The sequence below is a fragment of the Bemisia tabaci genome, chromosome 3 (genome assembly GCF_918797505.1).
Source record: "Bemisia tabaci chromosome 3, PGI_BMITA_v3".
In the NCBI taxonomy this organism is placed as follows: Eukaryota; Metazoa; Arthropoda; class Insecta; order Hemiptera; family Aleyrodidae; genus Bemisia; species Bemisia tabaci.
In genome coordinates, this window is record NC_092795.1 from 30,405,918 (window position 1) to 30,424,274 (window position 18,357).

At 39.5% G+C, this 18,357-nt stretch overlaps 1 protein-coding gene across 1 annotated transcript in view; it reads left to right on the forward strand.

The window, feature by feature from the left end:
- The window catches only part of Grip (Glutamate receptor interacting protein), a 36,491-nt gene that overhangs the window by 17,496 nt on the left and 638 nt on the right, over positions 1-18,357 (forward strand). The window contains exons 3-17 of the mRNA XM_019040332.2: positions 1,703-1,868; positions 4,361-4,654; positions 5,500-5,675; positions 6,132-6,279; positions 6,955-7,172; positions 8,245-8,451; positions 8,904-9,020; positions 9,708-9,872; positions 10,525-10,675; positions 11,033-11,222; positions 11,650-11,799; positions 13,070-13,201; positions 13,346-13,980; positions 15,758-15,915; positions 16,514-16,895. Of these exons, the coding sequence (XP_018895877.2) occupies positions 1,703-1,868; positions 4,361-4,654; positions 5,500-5,675; positions 6,132-6,279; positions 6,955-7,172; positions 8,245-8,451; positions 8,904-9,020; positions 9,708-9,872; positions 10,525-10,675; positions 11,033-11,222; positions 11,650-11,799; positions 13,070-13,201; positions 13,346-13,438 (2,207 nt within the window). The 3' untranslated portion in view covers positions 13,439-13,980; positions 15,758-15,915; positions 16,514-16,895. The remainder of the gene's footprint in view (positions 1-1,702; positions 1,869-4,360; positions 4,655-5,499; positions 5,676-6,131; positions 6,280-6,954; positions 7,173-8,244; positions 8,452-8,903; positions 9,021-9,707; positions 9,873-10,524; positions 10,676-11,032; positions 11,223-11,649; positions 11,800-13,069; positions 13,202-13,345; positions 13,981-15,757; positions 15,916-16,513; positions 16,896-18,357) is intronic.

The following is an 18,357-nucleotide window of genomic DNA, read 5'->3' on the forward strand; positions in this document are numbered from 1 at the left end:
ATACTGTATAAACTTTAAGGAATAATGTTGATTTGCTCCTCTTTGAAAGAATAAAAAAGAGGCTGGAATGTCTGAAAGCCGAAACGAGATGTGTGGTTTGGGGGTTTCACCGGCAAAGGTTTGAAGGTAGCAGTGGCGTGGCGTGAATAATCGATTATCGATATCTCGCCATTTGAAACTATGGTAAAGAATCGATTACTAAGGTGTTCGCTGCGAACACCCTGTTTATCGATCCTTTTTCATAGGTTTAAATGGCATAACAATCGATATATCGCAAAGCACGCCACGCCACTGGAAGGTAGGAGCAAAGAAGGAGGCGGAGTCCACAATTTTATCCCTTTGCTCGGTGCGAGTGTGCGTTACTTGTTTGTTTACTTTGATTGATCTGCATTCGGCTCCTGCAGCTTCGGAAATAATCGGCGCACAGTGGATCGAGTCAATAAGAAGGATCGGACAAAATTTTGAAACTTCAAACGCTTATAACTCTGTTTATACAAAACTTTGAGGCTCCAAAAGTGGTTTTATTGGTTTTCTCGTAGAATTTTCTTCTTAGAGCACCCCCTGAAACTTAAAATATGACGAAATTAACGATCAAAATTTGCAGTTTTAGTCAAAAATTTAATGTCCGACCTTTCTAATTGACTCGATCCACTGTGTGGCGTTTGAACGAATGCATTTGGATGCTTGGAAGAGAGTCGTTTAGACTGTAATGAACAAGCCTAATTCGTCGCTACTCTGTTGGACATAAACGCATATCTCGATTTACACGTGAGTCTTGTTCTCCGCGTATAACTCTAGGCTTGTCGGGGGTCAAGTGGAAGTGAAGATACGCCCTTACTTTCGAGGAGCGAAGAAGTGAGATGCTTGACGAGCACAGGATGTTAATCAACGGTGAAAACCTCAAGTTGGCCGATTCCTAGCCCGAGTGGTAACTATTGATCACGTCATGGTGTTTAAAATGAAACCGCGTGATTGAAAGGGGGGGGGGGGAGGATAGGGAATTTCCTCCCACGGGAAGGAGATCCTCTTGACTCTTGACTCTTGGAGAGTAAGGTATTTAAGTTCAATTAAGAGTGGAATGAAGTTTTCAAAAAATTATTTTTGAAAGGAAGGGAAGGGGAAGGAGGGGGACTATTTTGGACGAATTCAGCTCAGCAGGACAATTTTGAGCTCTAATGAGCTAGTATCCTCTCTCCCCCCCCCCCCCCATTCAGTTTTGTACTGGCTCTTAGCAGTACCTTCATGGCCATTTGTATCTTTTTACTACAGGAAAGCTGTGCCGCTTTTTGATCGGTCGCGTTTTTCGGCTTCATGATACTCGTACGGACGTGAATAAACAAACAAGATAGCGACTCACCGTAATATTGATAAGAAAGCTAAAAGTTGAAATTTTTTTATAATTATACAGCAGTAACAATTTAAACTGTCATATCTGCGAATAACACTTGAAAAACACATGAAAACAATGTTGAATCGCCTTCCGCCTTTTTCACACGAGGATGTACACAACCTCAAACTTGTTTGCTGATAACAGCCATCTTGCTTTTACGGCCGGAAGAACATCGTGTCAGCCTATTTTCTCACGACCAATGAAAAACTGGCACAGAAATGGCCATACTCTGTCTATAAGGATACTCTATTTAAATCTATATCCATGTCTATAACTTCATCTGGGTGTCTATATTCATGCGTATGGTTGCAGATAGCGAGGTGCAGTCGGTGGCGAAGGTGACGTCGGTGCTGATAGATCGCGAAGAGGACACACACACTTTGGGGATTACGCTACGCGGCGGGGCCCACCCCACCCGCCCCCTCCTCTCCCGCTCCCTCACCATCACGAAAATAGCCCCCGGCGGACCCGTTGACAAGTAAGCCCTCAAAACCAGAGATATTAATCACATCCTCAACGCGTAACCCTCCGTCCCGCATCTTTTTCATACTCCTCAATGAGCCGTGCGCTGCACTACATTAGAGTCCCTTTATACTGAGAGTCAAGACAATGTGAATCCATTTCTGATTGGTTCCCGTATTTTAGGCCTCCACAGTGTCACAAACGGGAATAAAGATTACATTTTCACCGATTGCAAAGATTATACTCTGGAATGGACCAGGGAATTACGGGTTCGGCAAGGAACAAACAGAATGAGAGAAGGAACGGAGAAAGGAATTTAAGAATGGGCCGATCAAAGATTACAAAGAACGTTCAATTTCTGTAATCTTTATTCCCGTTTGTGACTCCATGAGGGGTGTTGTCTTGACTCTCAGTATAAAGGGACTCTACACTACATCAGTGGCGTGGCGTGAATTGCGATGTATCGATTGTTATGCCATTTAAACCTATGGTAAAGAATCGATTATTAAGGTGTTCGCTGCGAACGCCCTGCTTATCGATCCTTTTCCATAGGTTTAAATGGCATAACAATCGATACATCGCAATTCACGCCACGCCACTGCACTACATGCCACTGGGGCTACAAATTACCACTCGCTACGCAGTGCACAAGTTCCACGTTCGCGGGTAATAAAATTGTGAACAATGTTTATCATAAGTGGAACTAGGGGTTTTTTTTAGAAGCGGGAACACTTCTATGGAGTTTCTGGAAAAATTCACTTAGACCTGAAAAAAGGATCCGGGAACCTCTCCCGGAAAAGTTTCAAAATTTAAACGTATCGAGAGAAATTTAAGATATTTTTCCAAAAAATTTATAAATAAAGGAGTTAAGAGATGAGAGAAATATCGCTCAGTCAGTAATTTTGTAAAAACACTATAAAGTGAAATACGGAACACATTTCATACAAAGTCGCCCAAATTAGACTTTTCAAGCAGACCGGATGTATTTGTCTCAGAAAATTAGCAATCGCAAGCAAATCACAATCTGCTTGTGATGAATAAATAGATGTGAGATTCGATCGGTTCACGTTTTTATTTTTCGATTAATTTATGTCGAGCGAATCCATACCCTTCACTTCGTCGAATCCATATCCTAGCTTCGAAAGGGATCATTGATCAAATGAACTTCATTTTGCAATTAGGAACCACAATTTCTGACTACGTTTAGGAACAAAGTATGTACCATTACTTTCCTTACGCACACAAGCGTTTTTACAGATGAGCCAGAAATTGTAGTTCCGAATAGCAAAATGTAGTCCAAACGATCATGCAATTACCTCACTGAGCAACGAGGAAGCCTACAGGTAAAAGTCGTTTCACTCGCATGCTTCTATTTAAGTTATTTATAAAATTAATGTAAATGAAGAGAAGAAAATTAGTTGGGTTTTGTGTAAAGTTTTATTTTTTAAAATGAAAATAATTCCAACAAACTGTACAAAAACTTCAAAATCATAAGTTGAAAACCGCTGAAGCCCTAAGTTTGAAAAATCGCGTCAAACACAGTACGGCCGGCGCGTGGCTGGCGCGCACGCCGCATGGCGGCCTAGTAGCGCCTTACGAGACCGCAGGATACTTCATGCATTGCGCGTATAGCACGGTGCGCGCCGGCGCGGCGGCATGGTAGCGCCTTACAAGACTGCAAGAAACTTCTTGCATTGCGCGTACAGGACGGTGCGCGCAGGCGGCATAGTAGCGTCTCACAGGTCTGCAGTATACTTCATGCATTGCGCGTATACCACAAATGCGCGCTCAGACTCAAGTCGTTAAAAAGTTGAATTTTCTTGGTGTCGAACTTACCCTGGTGCACACCATTTCCGAACAGTGCATACCGCGAGCTTGCAATTCTAGGATCACAGGATTGTAGAAATTTTGCAAATCTACATGTTTTCAGGTGAAAATGTAATTTATGAGTGGTACTTTTCCAAGTTGGAATGCTGTTATGTTCTATCGTCTGAAAAACGTCGAACTTAGCTAACTTCCAAGGAGAGCAAAGTGGACATTTTTTTTTACCTCAAATGTGGCAAAATTTCCGGGGCGATACTTTTGGCACCACAAAAAAATGAAATCGATTAATCTAACCCAACTTCGGCAGTGTTTTCAAAATGGCTAGGTACGCATATGGCTAATAACTAAAAATTATGGGGGAGGGGGGGGGGGGGTTCCGCCGCAGTGCCGCGATGGGCTGGTCTGTTGGAAATTTTTCGGGCCGCTTCGAGGAGCCAGCCCGCTTCTGCTACCCGCTGATTTTGCGTGAAAATTCTATATGAATGTACCCGATACCGAACCTACAAACCTTTTAAAAGTCTGAACTTTTCATTTGCGTGCTCCAAATTGTTTATGAATTTTATTATTTTTATTTTTTTTTACCGAAAAACCAGATTTCAGCCATTTTTAGTCATCAATCTATCGATACATCGATGGATAGCTACCGAAAGGCTAGTATTTTGTTGACAGGAAGTTTTGTTTCAGGGAAGGGACGATCCACGTGGGCGATCGGCTGCTAGCGGTGAATGGACACTCCTTGGAGAACGTGTGCCTTAGTGAGGCGCAGGAGATCCTACAGAGCTGCCAGGACGACAAGAACTGCCGCCTGACCATCGAGTACGACGTCTCAGTGATGAGCGCCCTGCGGCTCATGGGCACGCCTCTCCTCGTCGAGATCGAATGTCCCCAGTTGTACCAACTTGGCCTCACCTTCACCAACACCGTCCGCAACAGCGCCATCCTCATCGAGGATGTCAAAGTTGGCAGTATTGCTGAGAGGTACCTCTTACACATAACTTTTTTCTTCGGATGGGGACCTCCAGGCGGATGGACACTGTGGACATGGGGAGAAATAAAGCACCTTGAAATACATAGGGAACTAGGAATTTTTTTGTGGGGAAGGGGGAGAAAGACATCTCATCAAGGAGGGTCTGAGGGGCACTTAAAGGCAGCCCTTAAAGGGAGATTCCCCAGCTCGTGGGATTTCCATAGCTTCAAAGGGGGCTTAGGGGGCCTCTCCGAGATATTTTGAAAAGTTGAGTCGTCCAATGAGTTATTTTGAGTTGTTTTTGAGTTATTTAGTCTGTCCCCATCGATGAATTGATTGAATCACAATTTCAAAGATAGAGCCCACTCCAAATAAGTGTACGCACTTTTTGACTGCGACAGAAGATACACCATCTTGAATCTTTCATTTGAACCCTTAAAGCTGAAGTGACGTCAGACGATCCTCTGTCGCAGTCTAAAAAAGCGTAAACTTATTAGGCGTGGACTCTAGAGGATCTATGTAGGTAACAAACGTATACAGCAAAATCTCTACATTTTTTAAGAGGAGTTAAGTAAATTTTGGGGGACAGGCCCAGCCCCCCCCCCCCCCCATAGTTCCGTCAATGGAATCCAAGATTTCTCAGGAGACCTACTCATACAAATTTCTTCACAAAGTATTTGCACCTTAAGGCAAATTTTAAATGAGACGATTGATACACAAAGCTAGCTCACTTCTTCATGTGCTACCTACTCTTAGAATACACGCTTATTCAGTTTATTTATGTATTTTCTTAGCTAATTTCAGAAAAGCTTCGACGTTTCTTCCAATCAAAATTTATTTTCTGGGTCCAATACAGGTGCGGAGCACTTTTTCCCGGGGACACAATTCTGTCAGTGAATGATTCCAAGGTGGAAGGCACTAAAATGGCGGCTGTGAATATTCACCATCTATTCCATCAGTATTGTAAGAGCGAAGATGTACTCAAGCTTGAGATCCTGCCAGCCCCTCCGCCCAATCAAAAACTCTACGACGGTAAGCTCTCATTTTGATAACCAAGAACTCTCCCTTAGAATACCGGAGACCATACTTCATTTTTTGAGATTTTGAAGCGTGGGAAAGTGGATACTGAGCATTTTAGACAGAAATTTCGAGCTTCTCATTCGGAAAGTATTCCATACTGAGAGGGATTGTTTCGTTGCTTCAAGGATTTCGTATCGTAAGGAGTTGAATTAAGGCTACGATACGATGCGTTAAAGTTAACTTGGCCTCATCGAAAAATTTTACAAAGTATCAGGACGATTTTAAATCGTGAAAAAAATGAAAGAGCCATGTTCTAATTTTTATTCGTCAGCCGACGTCACACCGAACCATCGACTTTATTACTTTTTTGTGTTTTCTCTCTCTCCCTCTTCCTCTCCTTCTACCTTCATACAGTTGGTTGGCGCCCTAAGAAAACACTATAAACATAATTCTGTCTTTTGGTTTCAGATTCCATTTTTATTCAAAACTCTGAGAGAATGTGTATAGAAATTCAATGTGATGAAACTGGAGATTTGGGGCTGACAGTCGTGACACTGGATGATCAGCTGAACCTTCCAGTTATTTATCAAATTGACAGTTCGAGCCCAGCAGATAGGTATGAATCATCTCCACAAAAGAGACTAACTTTTCACATCTCATCGAAGAATTTTAATTGAAATTTACCATTGAATGATACGGTTCCATCTTCATGATTTACATTTTATTTTAAAGTTTGACATTTAAACGAAGGAAGCTAACCATTCCTTTTTCCCTAAAACTTACAAAATTCTCATGTAAATATCTGAGATTATACAATAAGATAGAATCGAGGATAGACCTACTAAGCGCGCCAGTTCTAAGTTATATATTTTCATTAATTGCAATTTACACTGGAATCAATAAGACCGAAGGGCAACTGTTCCTTGATATTTGAAATTGCTGGAATGGAGTCGAGTAAAACTGTTTTGTTTGAGGGTACCAAAATATTCTCTAATTTAAAGATGCATGGAAAATACGGACGTATTTTATTTATGCTAAAAGGAACTATGTGCATATGATTTGCGTGTAACATAGTTCCTTTTAGCATAAATACGTCCATGATTGCTCTTTACTCTCTCTTTTTAAGAAGATACTGAACGTTTCTCAAAAGATCCATTTTCTTACGATTTTGCTGAGCTTCCTTTCCTTTTTCTTTTTTCATTTGGTGACTCTCCCGAAGTCATTGTGAGTCCATCCTCAGGTAAGGATGTTTCATTAGGCGCATGGCTGATTGTTTGTCCTGTTTTTCCAGAAGCGAAAGACTGAAATGTAGCGACCGGATACTCCTGATCAACGGAGCTCACCCGCCGTATTCCAAAACCCCGATGAAACTCTGTGATTTTAGGCCTCATGAAACCGTCCGGCTGGACGTAGAATACGATGTTGAAAAGTGTACCGCGTCAACGTTCGGAACTTTTTCCGTCCAGATCACCAAACGCTCCGATTACGATCTGGGACTATCACTCGCATGTAAGTGACTCTCTTCATTTATAAAACGCCCGGGCGCCACACAACAATTCCTGCTCTTTGGTTGCTAAAGTTGTATGCATTGAAAATGAAGGCGCTTGGCTACTTTCGTTGCGTATGCGTCAAATAAACCTATTGTTATTGCAATCGAACATAAGAAGTGTAGCTACTGCTGTTCCATAACTGCGGGCTGATTGTTGAAATTACTTGACAAACCTATAGACAAAGAAAACAAAGGAAGTATGAAGCGATCCTATTGGTTAATTTGGGTGGTTCTTATAGACCAAGGGAGAAAAAGGTGGACCAACTATCGGGTGTCTCGTGAGTCGCTGTTAGTTAGTCTACCTACCTCCATTGTCCTTTGCAACCACTCTCTTTCACCAATAGGATCCCTCCATATACTTTTTGTCCATCAATTTCAACGATCAGCCCGCTGGGGGTCGCATAAGCAAAAATAATTATGAAACATTGGTATTATCGTCTGATAATATGTCAAATAATCAACTACGCAGATACACTGAAAAAAGAATAAGAAACACTGGAATTGCCTATCAAGATTTCCTCTTAAATCAGTAAAGAAATCGCTCGAATAGAGCAGAATTCTGGTCGACGAGAGCAACTTTCTTCTTGAAACAATCACTGATTGTGAGTCTCTAGATTCCAGAGCTTCTTATTTGCGGCAAATTGAGGAATATTTGGACCACGTTAAACAGAAAGGAACCAAGCCACATCAGCTATTGCCAAATTTAATTGGGCAATTTCATTTTTTACATGAAAACGGTTGTGCGGATTTTCGTGCAAATTTCAGTGAAAATTCTCCATGGTATGAAGCAAATTCCTTAAAATTTTCAAAGAAATCCGAACAAACGTTCTTACGTAAAAAATGTAATTGCCCAGTTAGACTTGGCAATAGCTGATGTGGCTTGGTTCCTTTCTGTTGAACTCTGTCCATTTTTGCTTATAAATCAAGAACCTTTTTTTCGAGTATTGATAGTTGGTCAGCGGTTAGTCTATAGTTTGTCAATTAAAATGTTTCATTATTGGGCAGGAACTAATAATTGAATGATTGTTGCAGCGAGTGATCTGGGACCAGTGATCGTCGAGGTTAGAGCGGGGTCCCCCTCCAAGCGGAGCGGCGCAATTCTTGTTGGTGACGTCATCGTAGCGGTTAACGACCACCTTCTCGACAGCACGCTGACGATGGACGAGGTTTACAGGATACTAGCCATCCCTGCGCAGCAAGTTACCTTGTTATTGCACCGCCATTCACAGCAGTATTGTTGTGAGTTCTTTTATGTGTAAAGTTTGAAACTATTTTTCAACGCAATTATTTTCTTCCAATTTTTTAAACAATTTTTTTTTCTCAGCCCTGCTACAGAAATTGTAACGTTTAATTCTTATTTAATACCTAAATTTTATATTTAAAATATTTGGCCTTTCACTTTTTTGCTACAAATTCAAATCACGATTCCTTTGACAATTATCAATGCCTGGAGGGCTACGCTCCCTGGTCACTGCGGGGGCAGTGACTTCTGCAATTATGTGGGGTAGAGCTCCATCGGTAAAGTTCTAGGTCACCGAATCGTGGTAGAGGCCCGAGAAAAAGATGTTTTCTCGTAAAATAATCGACCTCTAAAAATCCAAATCTAACGGACTTTAAGGAAGACTCAAGGTTTTATACTTTTTCGAAAAAAATTCCAAATTTTTAATTTTAAAACTTGGTATTTGCTCCAGGTGAAGAAAACATCGTTCGCACGGTTCACTTGAAAAGAAACGGTGGGCCCTTAGGAATAACTATAGCTGGATCGGAAGATCCAAAGGATCCAATCTTGATATCATCTTTAGCCCCAGGTATGCTATTTCACCATCAAATCGTCAAATCTTGAATCGGAAGCCTTTTTCGGTTTGAGTATCTTCATATATACCCGTTTGATCGTATAACTGATTGTCAAACTTATGATCTATTCTGCACAAGATGTAGACATTTGAATTCAGAGAGATGTTCAATGCCGGAGTCAGGAGACGCAATGAAGATGAGGGAGGGAGGCTATAAAAGTACCGTTTTTACCAATCATGACGTATATATTTTTTGCCATGAAAGGTAATATCCCGAGATTTTCAGGCATTTTTACCTGCGGACAGAGGCGGATCTAGCAAATTAGCAACACCGGACTCCTTCCATTTGAACCTATGTTAAATAATCGATTCTTGTCGGAGCACCTGGCCCCTCCAAGAATCGATACATTTCCATAGGTGTAAATGGAGAAAAACAATGTTGCCAATTCGCTGGATCCGCCAATGCCTGTGGACTTCCTCCCTTTACAAAAAACTGTTTGACTTAAGTCACGATCTGAATAAAAAAATTTGACTTCGACCCCGATTCTTGTTATTTTTGTGAAACTCTCCCTTAAGTGTAACTTAGCATTATCTCAACTTATCCGTTGATAAATACAAAACCATTTTTGAAGCTTTAAAATAGGTTTACCTGCTCATAGTCGAGCTCTCGAGTTCATACTTTTCCATCATAATGGCTTTTAGATGGGGTTGCACAACAAACGAGGGCTCTGCACGTGGGTGATCAGCTGGTAGCAATCGACGGTCAAAGTCTGCACTGCAAACCTCTCTCTGCGGCGATTACATCCCTCCAGCAAGCAGGCGATTCCATCGTCCTTAAGGTGGTGCGTCATCCAGTTTTTGATCAAGGTAAATCGTAACAGCTTCTTAGTAGGTAATTAAGATGCTGCCCTTACCTCATGAATTTGCGAGGGTTGTTTAATATGTCTTCAAACCTCGGGCAGAGGGGCACCTCATCAAGGGGAGTCTGGGGTGCACCGAATGGCACACTACGGAGGGGAATCTGCGGGACTCTCCCGGCTCCAAATTAGGGTTCGGAGGATTTCCCTGATTCCAGAGGGGGGTCCGGGTGGCCGTCATTCAGGGAAAATTTTGAAAAATTGAGTGAACCTAGATGCAATTTTGAGCTATTCATGCCGAAAAGTTGGTCGAATTACAACTTCGAAGATGGAAAAATACGTCTCTCACCTGTTTAGCAAAGTTCATCATATATTTTGAGAGGGGTCAGTTGGATTTCTGGGGGGCAGGCCTTTCTGGTCTTCCCTGTTCCGCCCATGCGTCATTCTCACAAAAACCATCCAATTAAAACAAAGTATCTTTAGATATTCGTAAAAATCCGCTGGAAAATTGGTTGCGGAAATTCCAAATTAAGATGTTGACAATATAACATAGAGTATTGCGTGTTTAAAAAACATATTTTTTACTTGCACAAAAAAGTCCAAATATATTAGATGTACGATAGATGGTGAAAACTGTAATAAAAATTCGTTTACTTTTCCAGAGCAAATGGGTTCAAGGGCCGACGAGATCTACTCATCGTATCGAAGTTACGATCAAAAGCCTAACTGCAATAATAATCGCGATTCGCCTAACTTCTTGAGTAGTCCATCAGGGCTCATCGCCAATGACGACTCCTTCGAAAGTTTCCTGCAGTAAGTATTTTGTTATAAATGATGTAAACTTTATATATGATGTAAACCACTCTGTTGTTCGCAACATCCACATTATTTTTTAAATTTAGTACAATGTGTAAAATTCTAATGTGTAAAAGTTCACAATAAATGCTTAATAAAAAAGTAAGTATTTAGGATATTCTTTTGTTAAAAATTTCGGCCGTTGTTTTTCTACGTAGGGGATTATTACTCACCGGGCAAAGGTTCTGATCATGAAAATATGATGATCACGAATTTCGAGTTTCGTATATTTTTAAATCGCGCTCATCTCATAAATTTTCTCTCTCAACAGATGACGTTTTTCAAGTCGATCAATTTCTTGTTCCACTGTTTCAGATTGTCCGATCCAAGTTTAAATGACGTTTCCACCTACAATCTACCTGATATCTACTCCTGGCCTCACAGTAGACAGCCTCCTGATTTGACCACTTTCGCGAGCAACACGAACAGAGGTCGCCGGAAAAGTAAACCAAATCAAGTTCCTAACGGGTTCAGGATGCAAAACTACGCATATGACATGTGCAAAGTAAGTATCTTGGCCACTTAATAACGTAGTATGTACGTTAATTTTCTTATTTCTATTTTTATTTTTTACAGGTATAAAAGTTAAATTGACTGATTCTATCCGTCTAATAAAAAATGTGTATTATATATTCTGAGTCTATTCACTTGAAAGAAATCAGACAAATCATATAGGAATCAGACCGCGATTAAGAGGGCTCATGCATATTTCGGAGAAAGAAGTTTTAATTACATGTTTCCCAAAAAAAGTAATTTCCGCATCCATTGTGTAAATTAATATAATTTATACCTGACCTGAAAGGCACAGAAACAAATGGGTCATATAGGGTCCATTTTCACATGAGGTTATAATCCTTGACATTAGCGGAGCAACGACTTAATTTTTTTCGAGCATTTCTCCATTCATCATCTCATTTGGTTTCAATTTTCAGGTGACTTTACTGAAAGACGCGGTGTATGACGATTTTGGGTTCAGCATATCTGACGGCCTTTACGAGAGAGGTGTCTTTATCAACAGAATGCGACCGGGTGGGCCAGCCGAGCGAAGCCAAGTCCTACGACCGTACGATAGAATAATCCAAGTGAGTTAATTTCAATTTAGTTAACTAAGGGATCGCGTCATGGATTTGATCCAACTTAAAGAGCGCAAGAACATTTTCAGTCTCACCTCTTTACCTCGATTCGGTGGTCCGAAATTTCAGCTAAATTAGTCCAGTGGCATTTACACTTTGCAGAAGCTGAGGAAGCAGTGCTCTTCAGAAGAAATTTGGGAGTTAGTTGCGATATAAATTGATCATGTATTACAAAGGACTTGAGCGGAGAAATAGAGGTAGCATTAAGTTTGTAGGTTGAAACTCGACTTGATCACGCAGCAACTGTAAAGGAAGATGTTTTGACAGCGCAGGATGCAAATGCAAATCCTAATGGAGAGAATGCGTCGGGAATTTTTCTTCTGGCTTACCTCGCAAATTGAAGGCGAATCAGCCATGCGCGCAAGCTCTCTGTTGATTAAGTAGGGCCGAAAAAAAATTCCTCGGAATTGTTGACGGCTATAGAGATTTTTAATAAGGTAAAAATGATGAACATTCGTCCAATTTGCATCTAAAGTTTCCAATTTTCCGAGCTTCCGAATGACGCATTAGCATTTTCGCCTCCTCTAATTTTATTTCACCTTTTTTCGTAAATTATACTTAGCAATTTTTTATACACGGAATATTTGCCTGACAGTTGATGAAAATACTATCATTCTACACAAAATGAACTTTGCCCCAAAATGAAGCTCAATTAACACTCTTTGATGAGATTCCGAAATTGATTAGAATATTGAAGACGGTAAAATGCAGGATTAACCTTAGAGACTAAAACGCAGGTCAGAAAAGTAGGCGTACTGACAAATGCGACTTGTTTGACACATGGTGGCATTATTCAAAAATTTGTTCATGCTGAACCTCACAAGAGATTGTTAAAAGATGGTGAAATGTAGGAGTCCCCTCAGAGACTTTAACGCGGGTCAGAAAAGTAGACGCATCGACCAATGCAACTTGCTTGACAAATGGCGACCTTATTACTTAAAAAATTGCTCATGTTGAAACACACCTGGCATATTTAGATCTTTAGTGGCACAAAGCCCACCGAATCCCTGTGAAAAAATTAGGTATTTTTTTTTTACGATTCCAGCAACACGCATGATGGCAAGGCTCAACGCGCTTGCTATTTTGTTGGATTTATTTTTTTTAGTCTTTCCCTTCCAGCATTTACCAAACGGCGACACCATAGTTAACATATTTTATTTTTCAACCTTGCGCACTCATTTGAAATTTGATGTTAGTCACCGTTTTATATATTTTGCAGGTAAATGAGACCCGAACTGATGATTTTGACTGCTGCATGACGGTGCCTCTCATTGCGGCCGCTGGCGACCGGATAACTTTGTCCGTTGCGCGACGGAAACACACCGGCCACTTCCATCATTATGATTGCGAGGTAATAATGCTTTTTTTATAATATCCATGGCTCAAACCACAAAATGCATCATCATCGACCACAGAGCATGTACACTGATCAGATGTTGCACTTCACTAATCCCTCGTAAATATTTTAGTAACGTTCATTACTTCTGTTTTTCAGGAGAATAAGATATTGTTACCTTGGGTTGAGGATGAACCGGAAGAAGAGATATCACTTCAAGGACCTTGGCAAATCAAAACGGAAAAAATTTAAGAGCTCACAAATTTTAATCTTGTATATAGTTTTGTAATAGATGTAAGGTTATTGTTAAGCACGAAAATGAAAATAAATTATTTTGAATTTTTTTAAAGCCATGTGCAATGTGCATGTATTTTTTCAAGCTCAAATCTGTAAAATGTATTAGCGCCATTAAGAATAGGTAATTCATGAGAGTGTGTTTGAGAGTGTGTTTGATTCATATTTATTGTCCCTTTTCGTGTATTTTTACCCTGTCCATCGGTCATGTCTCGCCTTTTTCACAAAAAAAGAGATAAAAAGTTTATCTTTTTACTTTCATGCACGGAACATGCTTGAGTGCGGGGCGCACACTCATGAGGCGAGAACGGTACAAAATGTAACAACTAAATGTCAAAATAGCAATCTACAATTTCGGGTCATGAATAAAAACCAAAACTACAGGCATTTTCTCCTTATCCACGGTTAAAAATCCGAATTTTCAAAGTCATAGTGTGCGCTTAATATAAGTTGAACACGAAAAACAAGAGGACATTATAACATTAGAACAACATTGAAAGGTAAATAGTCATAGTATTTTGATCTCATTAAGGTGGATCTTCGGCACTCTAAAGTAAAATTCGAAAGTTGATGGATTATAGATCAATCGATCATTTTTAGTACTTTCTTTCGAAAAATCCTCGAGCGTCTCACCACACTGCAGTCCGTCAAGTATTTTTACACGATAAGTATGTGGACGAGAGATATTTTGAAATAAGTAACTCCAACCTTGCGAATCTTTGTCTTTTGATTTACGATGTGCATTCATCGGGACATTTCATGAATTATTTCAAAGTGTTTTTCAGTCGAATATTGTGAGTAAATACTTGTGCCTTAACGTGATGTAACGTTCGAGGATTTCCGAAAAAATGTCCTAAAATCTAGAGATAATCCATCGTGTACCAAAGAATTATTTCTGAAAGTACTATTATAACTAAAAGTACCATTCAAAGTAACTCGAAACATTGGGAACATCTTTGATTGTTTGGGAGAAAACAAACACGAATAATGCACTGCGTTAGCCACGTTTCATTAGTATGGAAAAATCGTTTATAGGAAGCATCTGATTAGATGAATTGACGATAACACAGTTTCACTTGAAACACAGACTTGGAAAGTAATCAATTTGTGCGTTAATGAAGTGCATCCGAATACTGCCGGCTCCTGGATAACATCTCATACCAAGGGTAGGTATACTATAGGTGTAGTTGAATTTTGGTGTGACTCTCATTAGGTACATACCTCCTACTTTGTGCTCAGTACATGTCAATGGCAAAAGTCGAGAAATGCGAGCCCCCCATTGCAATGTTAAAAAATGGCCGCTTGCATTCTTTTTTTTTTATTACTAAAAAAGCATTAATTTTTGCTTCATAGAAGTTTCCCGTGAATACTTATGAATGTGGGAAGAATATTTAGAAAAAATGTCAAGGAAAAATATTTGGTTAGTATTCTTTAAAAAAAATAAATAAAATGTAACTTGAGATATATGCAAAGTTGAAATCGTTGATGTACGCATTTTTCAAATGTTGCCATCGATGTGATGGCTTACCATCATCAGCTTAAACAATTAGATGGCTTTATTTAACCAAAACTATTAGTCCACCTGTATTTCACGCCAAATCATGCCCTATAGGTTTTTTTTTTTTCTTTTTTTTTTTTTTAAATCATATCGAAAAATACCCTTATAATAATATACAACTTTAAAACCGACCCACGGTCTCATATATAGCAATAAGAAATAGAAAGTTCAAACTTGTGAAGTAAAAACCATTCCATTGCACCCTTAAAATTGTCTTACAATCATAGGACCAAATATTATTCATACGGTCATCTGTTCTATTGTATTCAGTTTTAGCGTGTATTCCCTCAAAAGTAGATTATCTAAGGGCAAACTTTAGTGGCTACATCAGTTTGATAATTATTGCTGTTGGATGGTTTCAATGTGAATTAACTCATAACCTCGCTTTATTCATGTTGGGGTATATAGTGGGAATAAGTCTGAAATTTTCTCCCAATCAAAATATCTCTTGTGTGATAGTAAGTAATTGAATTGTGATTTGTAATCATAGTGAACTAAGAAAGTACACTTTATGCAAAATTTTGACGTAAGCGTATGTGTTATTGTTCGCAATGGAACTGCCAACAAAAATTGATCGCAAATCGAAAGAATGATGTCGTCACTGAAACAAGTGAAACGGTATATTATTGTAAAAGTTTATTGGACTTCGGCGCTATGTGAATTTTTTTTATCAATTTCATTGTTACATATACCCATCACTTAACGTCTTTCTTTTCAAGATGTTAAGACAAGTATGCAGCGCTGTGATTACATTGACCGTCCTGCACTTCATTAAGGCAGTGGCTCCAGATTTCTCGGCATGGGGCATAACTTCAGCGCCCGATTCTGATGATGCTGGGAGCACATTATTCCTGGGAACCATGGTGGAAAATGATGAGTAAGTTCGATTTTTCTTCGAAAGCACCTTAGGAGGGCAATTTAAAATGTTTAAGGTATTGATCCTTTTTGTACCTATTAGTATAATCAATTTGAGAGTTGCATTGAGCGTTACGAACATTTTTTTAGAGGTTATTGCAGATCTGTGATACAGGTTTGTCACGAGGAGGAGGGGAAAGAAAAAAGAAAAAAAATCCGATTTTAAGCGTCTTGTCTTACGGCTACGTGATAACAATTGCGATCAGGTTATCAATCAGTATGTATTTTACTGCATGCAGTATGTGCTGCATTTTTTAAGGCAGAGAATTTTCCGGTATGAGCCTGTGCGGGCTCGAAAGGGTGTTTTATTTTTAGCCTTATTTCACCCATGGTTCTTATCCTTATTATTCCCTTTCTTATAAATCGTATTCGATACATAGAAATGGTGAGATTGTATCGATATCGATTGGTTCAACATGTAAAAATAGCCTCCAAAGTCAATTGAGTCTAAAATTATTGTTTGAGATTATGTTCTATTGTTTTGAACCGAACGATACATCGAACCACCATCGAATACGATCCATCCACTCATTAATTTTAAAATGATTTACGTATTGCAGAATAATTTATGAAACGGTAGTGGAGAAGAGAATAAAAAGGAACAGAATCGCTGCACACACGGTGGAATTCCCGGAGAGGAGAAAGACGAACAAGAAAATAATAAACTTCATAGCAGCGGTTGACTGCAACCATAAGGTGCAGGGACAGCCCCCCGAGGTGCTGGAAGGGGGCATCAATCAAACGCACGTGACTATCCTTTTGAAATCGTTCAAAGGCAAGAGTCTCTATTATGTCATCCATATCAGGGGCCTTGAGCCTGGTGACAACCCAGGAAAACCTAGAACACCACCCACCTGGACAGGACCAAAAAATTATACGAGGAAATCAAAACTAAGAGCCACAACGCCCCTATCGACATCGTGACCAGGAATTTTGTACAACGTAATTTCTCGTTCAACTTTCATTACCTTCAACGGCATGTGAAGCATGTGGAATTAGGAAGGCTTAAAATCACTTGCTCTTACTTTCAAAGAACTGCAAACACTCGATCTTAGTAACAATTCCCAGAGCTCTTAAGAGACTTGCGATCGATTTAGGAAATTCTTTTCGAATATTCTTTGAGGCGCATTTAGTATTAAGTTTTTAGGGGTAAAAATAGTTGTTGCACAGTCTATGTACGTAAAAAATGGAACACTAAAGAGGAGTAGATTCGATTGATAACGATTTCCTAAGAATGCAATGCCAAACGCAGCGCGACGATAGCGCCTGCAATGATGCAACAAACCCTGCTCTCGAGTTGTTTATATTGCCTAGACAAATAATTGAAGGTATTATGGGAATCTTTAGCCTTAATGCCACAGCTCTGCGCTGTTTTGGCGTCGTTACAATTAATTATTATTAAGTTATTATTAGCATCTGTCTAATAGAATATCGAACGGGAAAAATTGGTACAAATGTTGTATCGTATCCTTTCCGCACAATGTCCTCGGTCTTTGATGAATTCTATTCCCAGGAATCTGCAGACTGGGTACCGTTTTGATGTGTACGTAGACTTGAAATTTTTGATGAACAAAACGCTGCATTTTGCAAAATGAGAGACTACAAGACACTATTGTAATCAACCGATCGAACGTTTTGGAAGGACTTAAATAAAATCCTTACGAAGTCCAACCAACAAAGATATATTGATGCAAAATTCTAGTCTGGACGACTTCTAACCATAGAAAGAGTCTTCCGCGCGGAAAGATATATTACTGTACCCGGCTTCAATTATCATGCTTCATCCGTTGGGTATACCTTTCCTCACATTGACGAGTCCGTGGTTCGCGTCACTTTAGAACCGTCCCCGAAAAGTTGCATCGCGTATATAACAGAGCAAGAGAGACTGAACGCATGCGCACACATGATCAAAATCACCGTTCAATTACTGAGAATACGACATCTGAGAGACACACACTTGATGAATTATGCTGATAGCCTTAGTTGTTTAAAAAAAAAAAAAAAAAAAAAAAAAAAAAAAAAAAAAAAAAGACACACACACACACACCCTCACAATTCAGAAAAGAGGTTTGCGTGTGTATGTTGTCAGTACCTACGGTAAATTTTTGAAGAACCGTGTCGCTTCTTTTTTTCCTAACTTCATGGGAAAGGTATCGTTTCAATTCCGTAGCAAAAATACTTGAGATTGATTAATAAAATTGAAGAAAATTATAGGCACAGAATAGTGTCAATCTAGGAGGTGCTGATAATCTCCCTAAAACTTCTGAGAAAAAGTGTCTTTTTAATCAGCTATAGTCCAATTAAAACTTATGTCGACTTTTACATTATACTTTCTAAAGCATTTGAATCATTTTTCAGGAAAATTTGATGGATGTTTTTTATTATTCAAACAGAAATTTTTCTC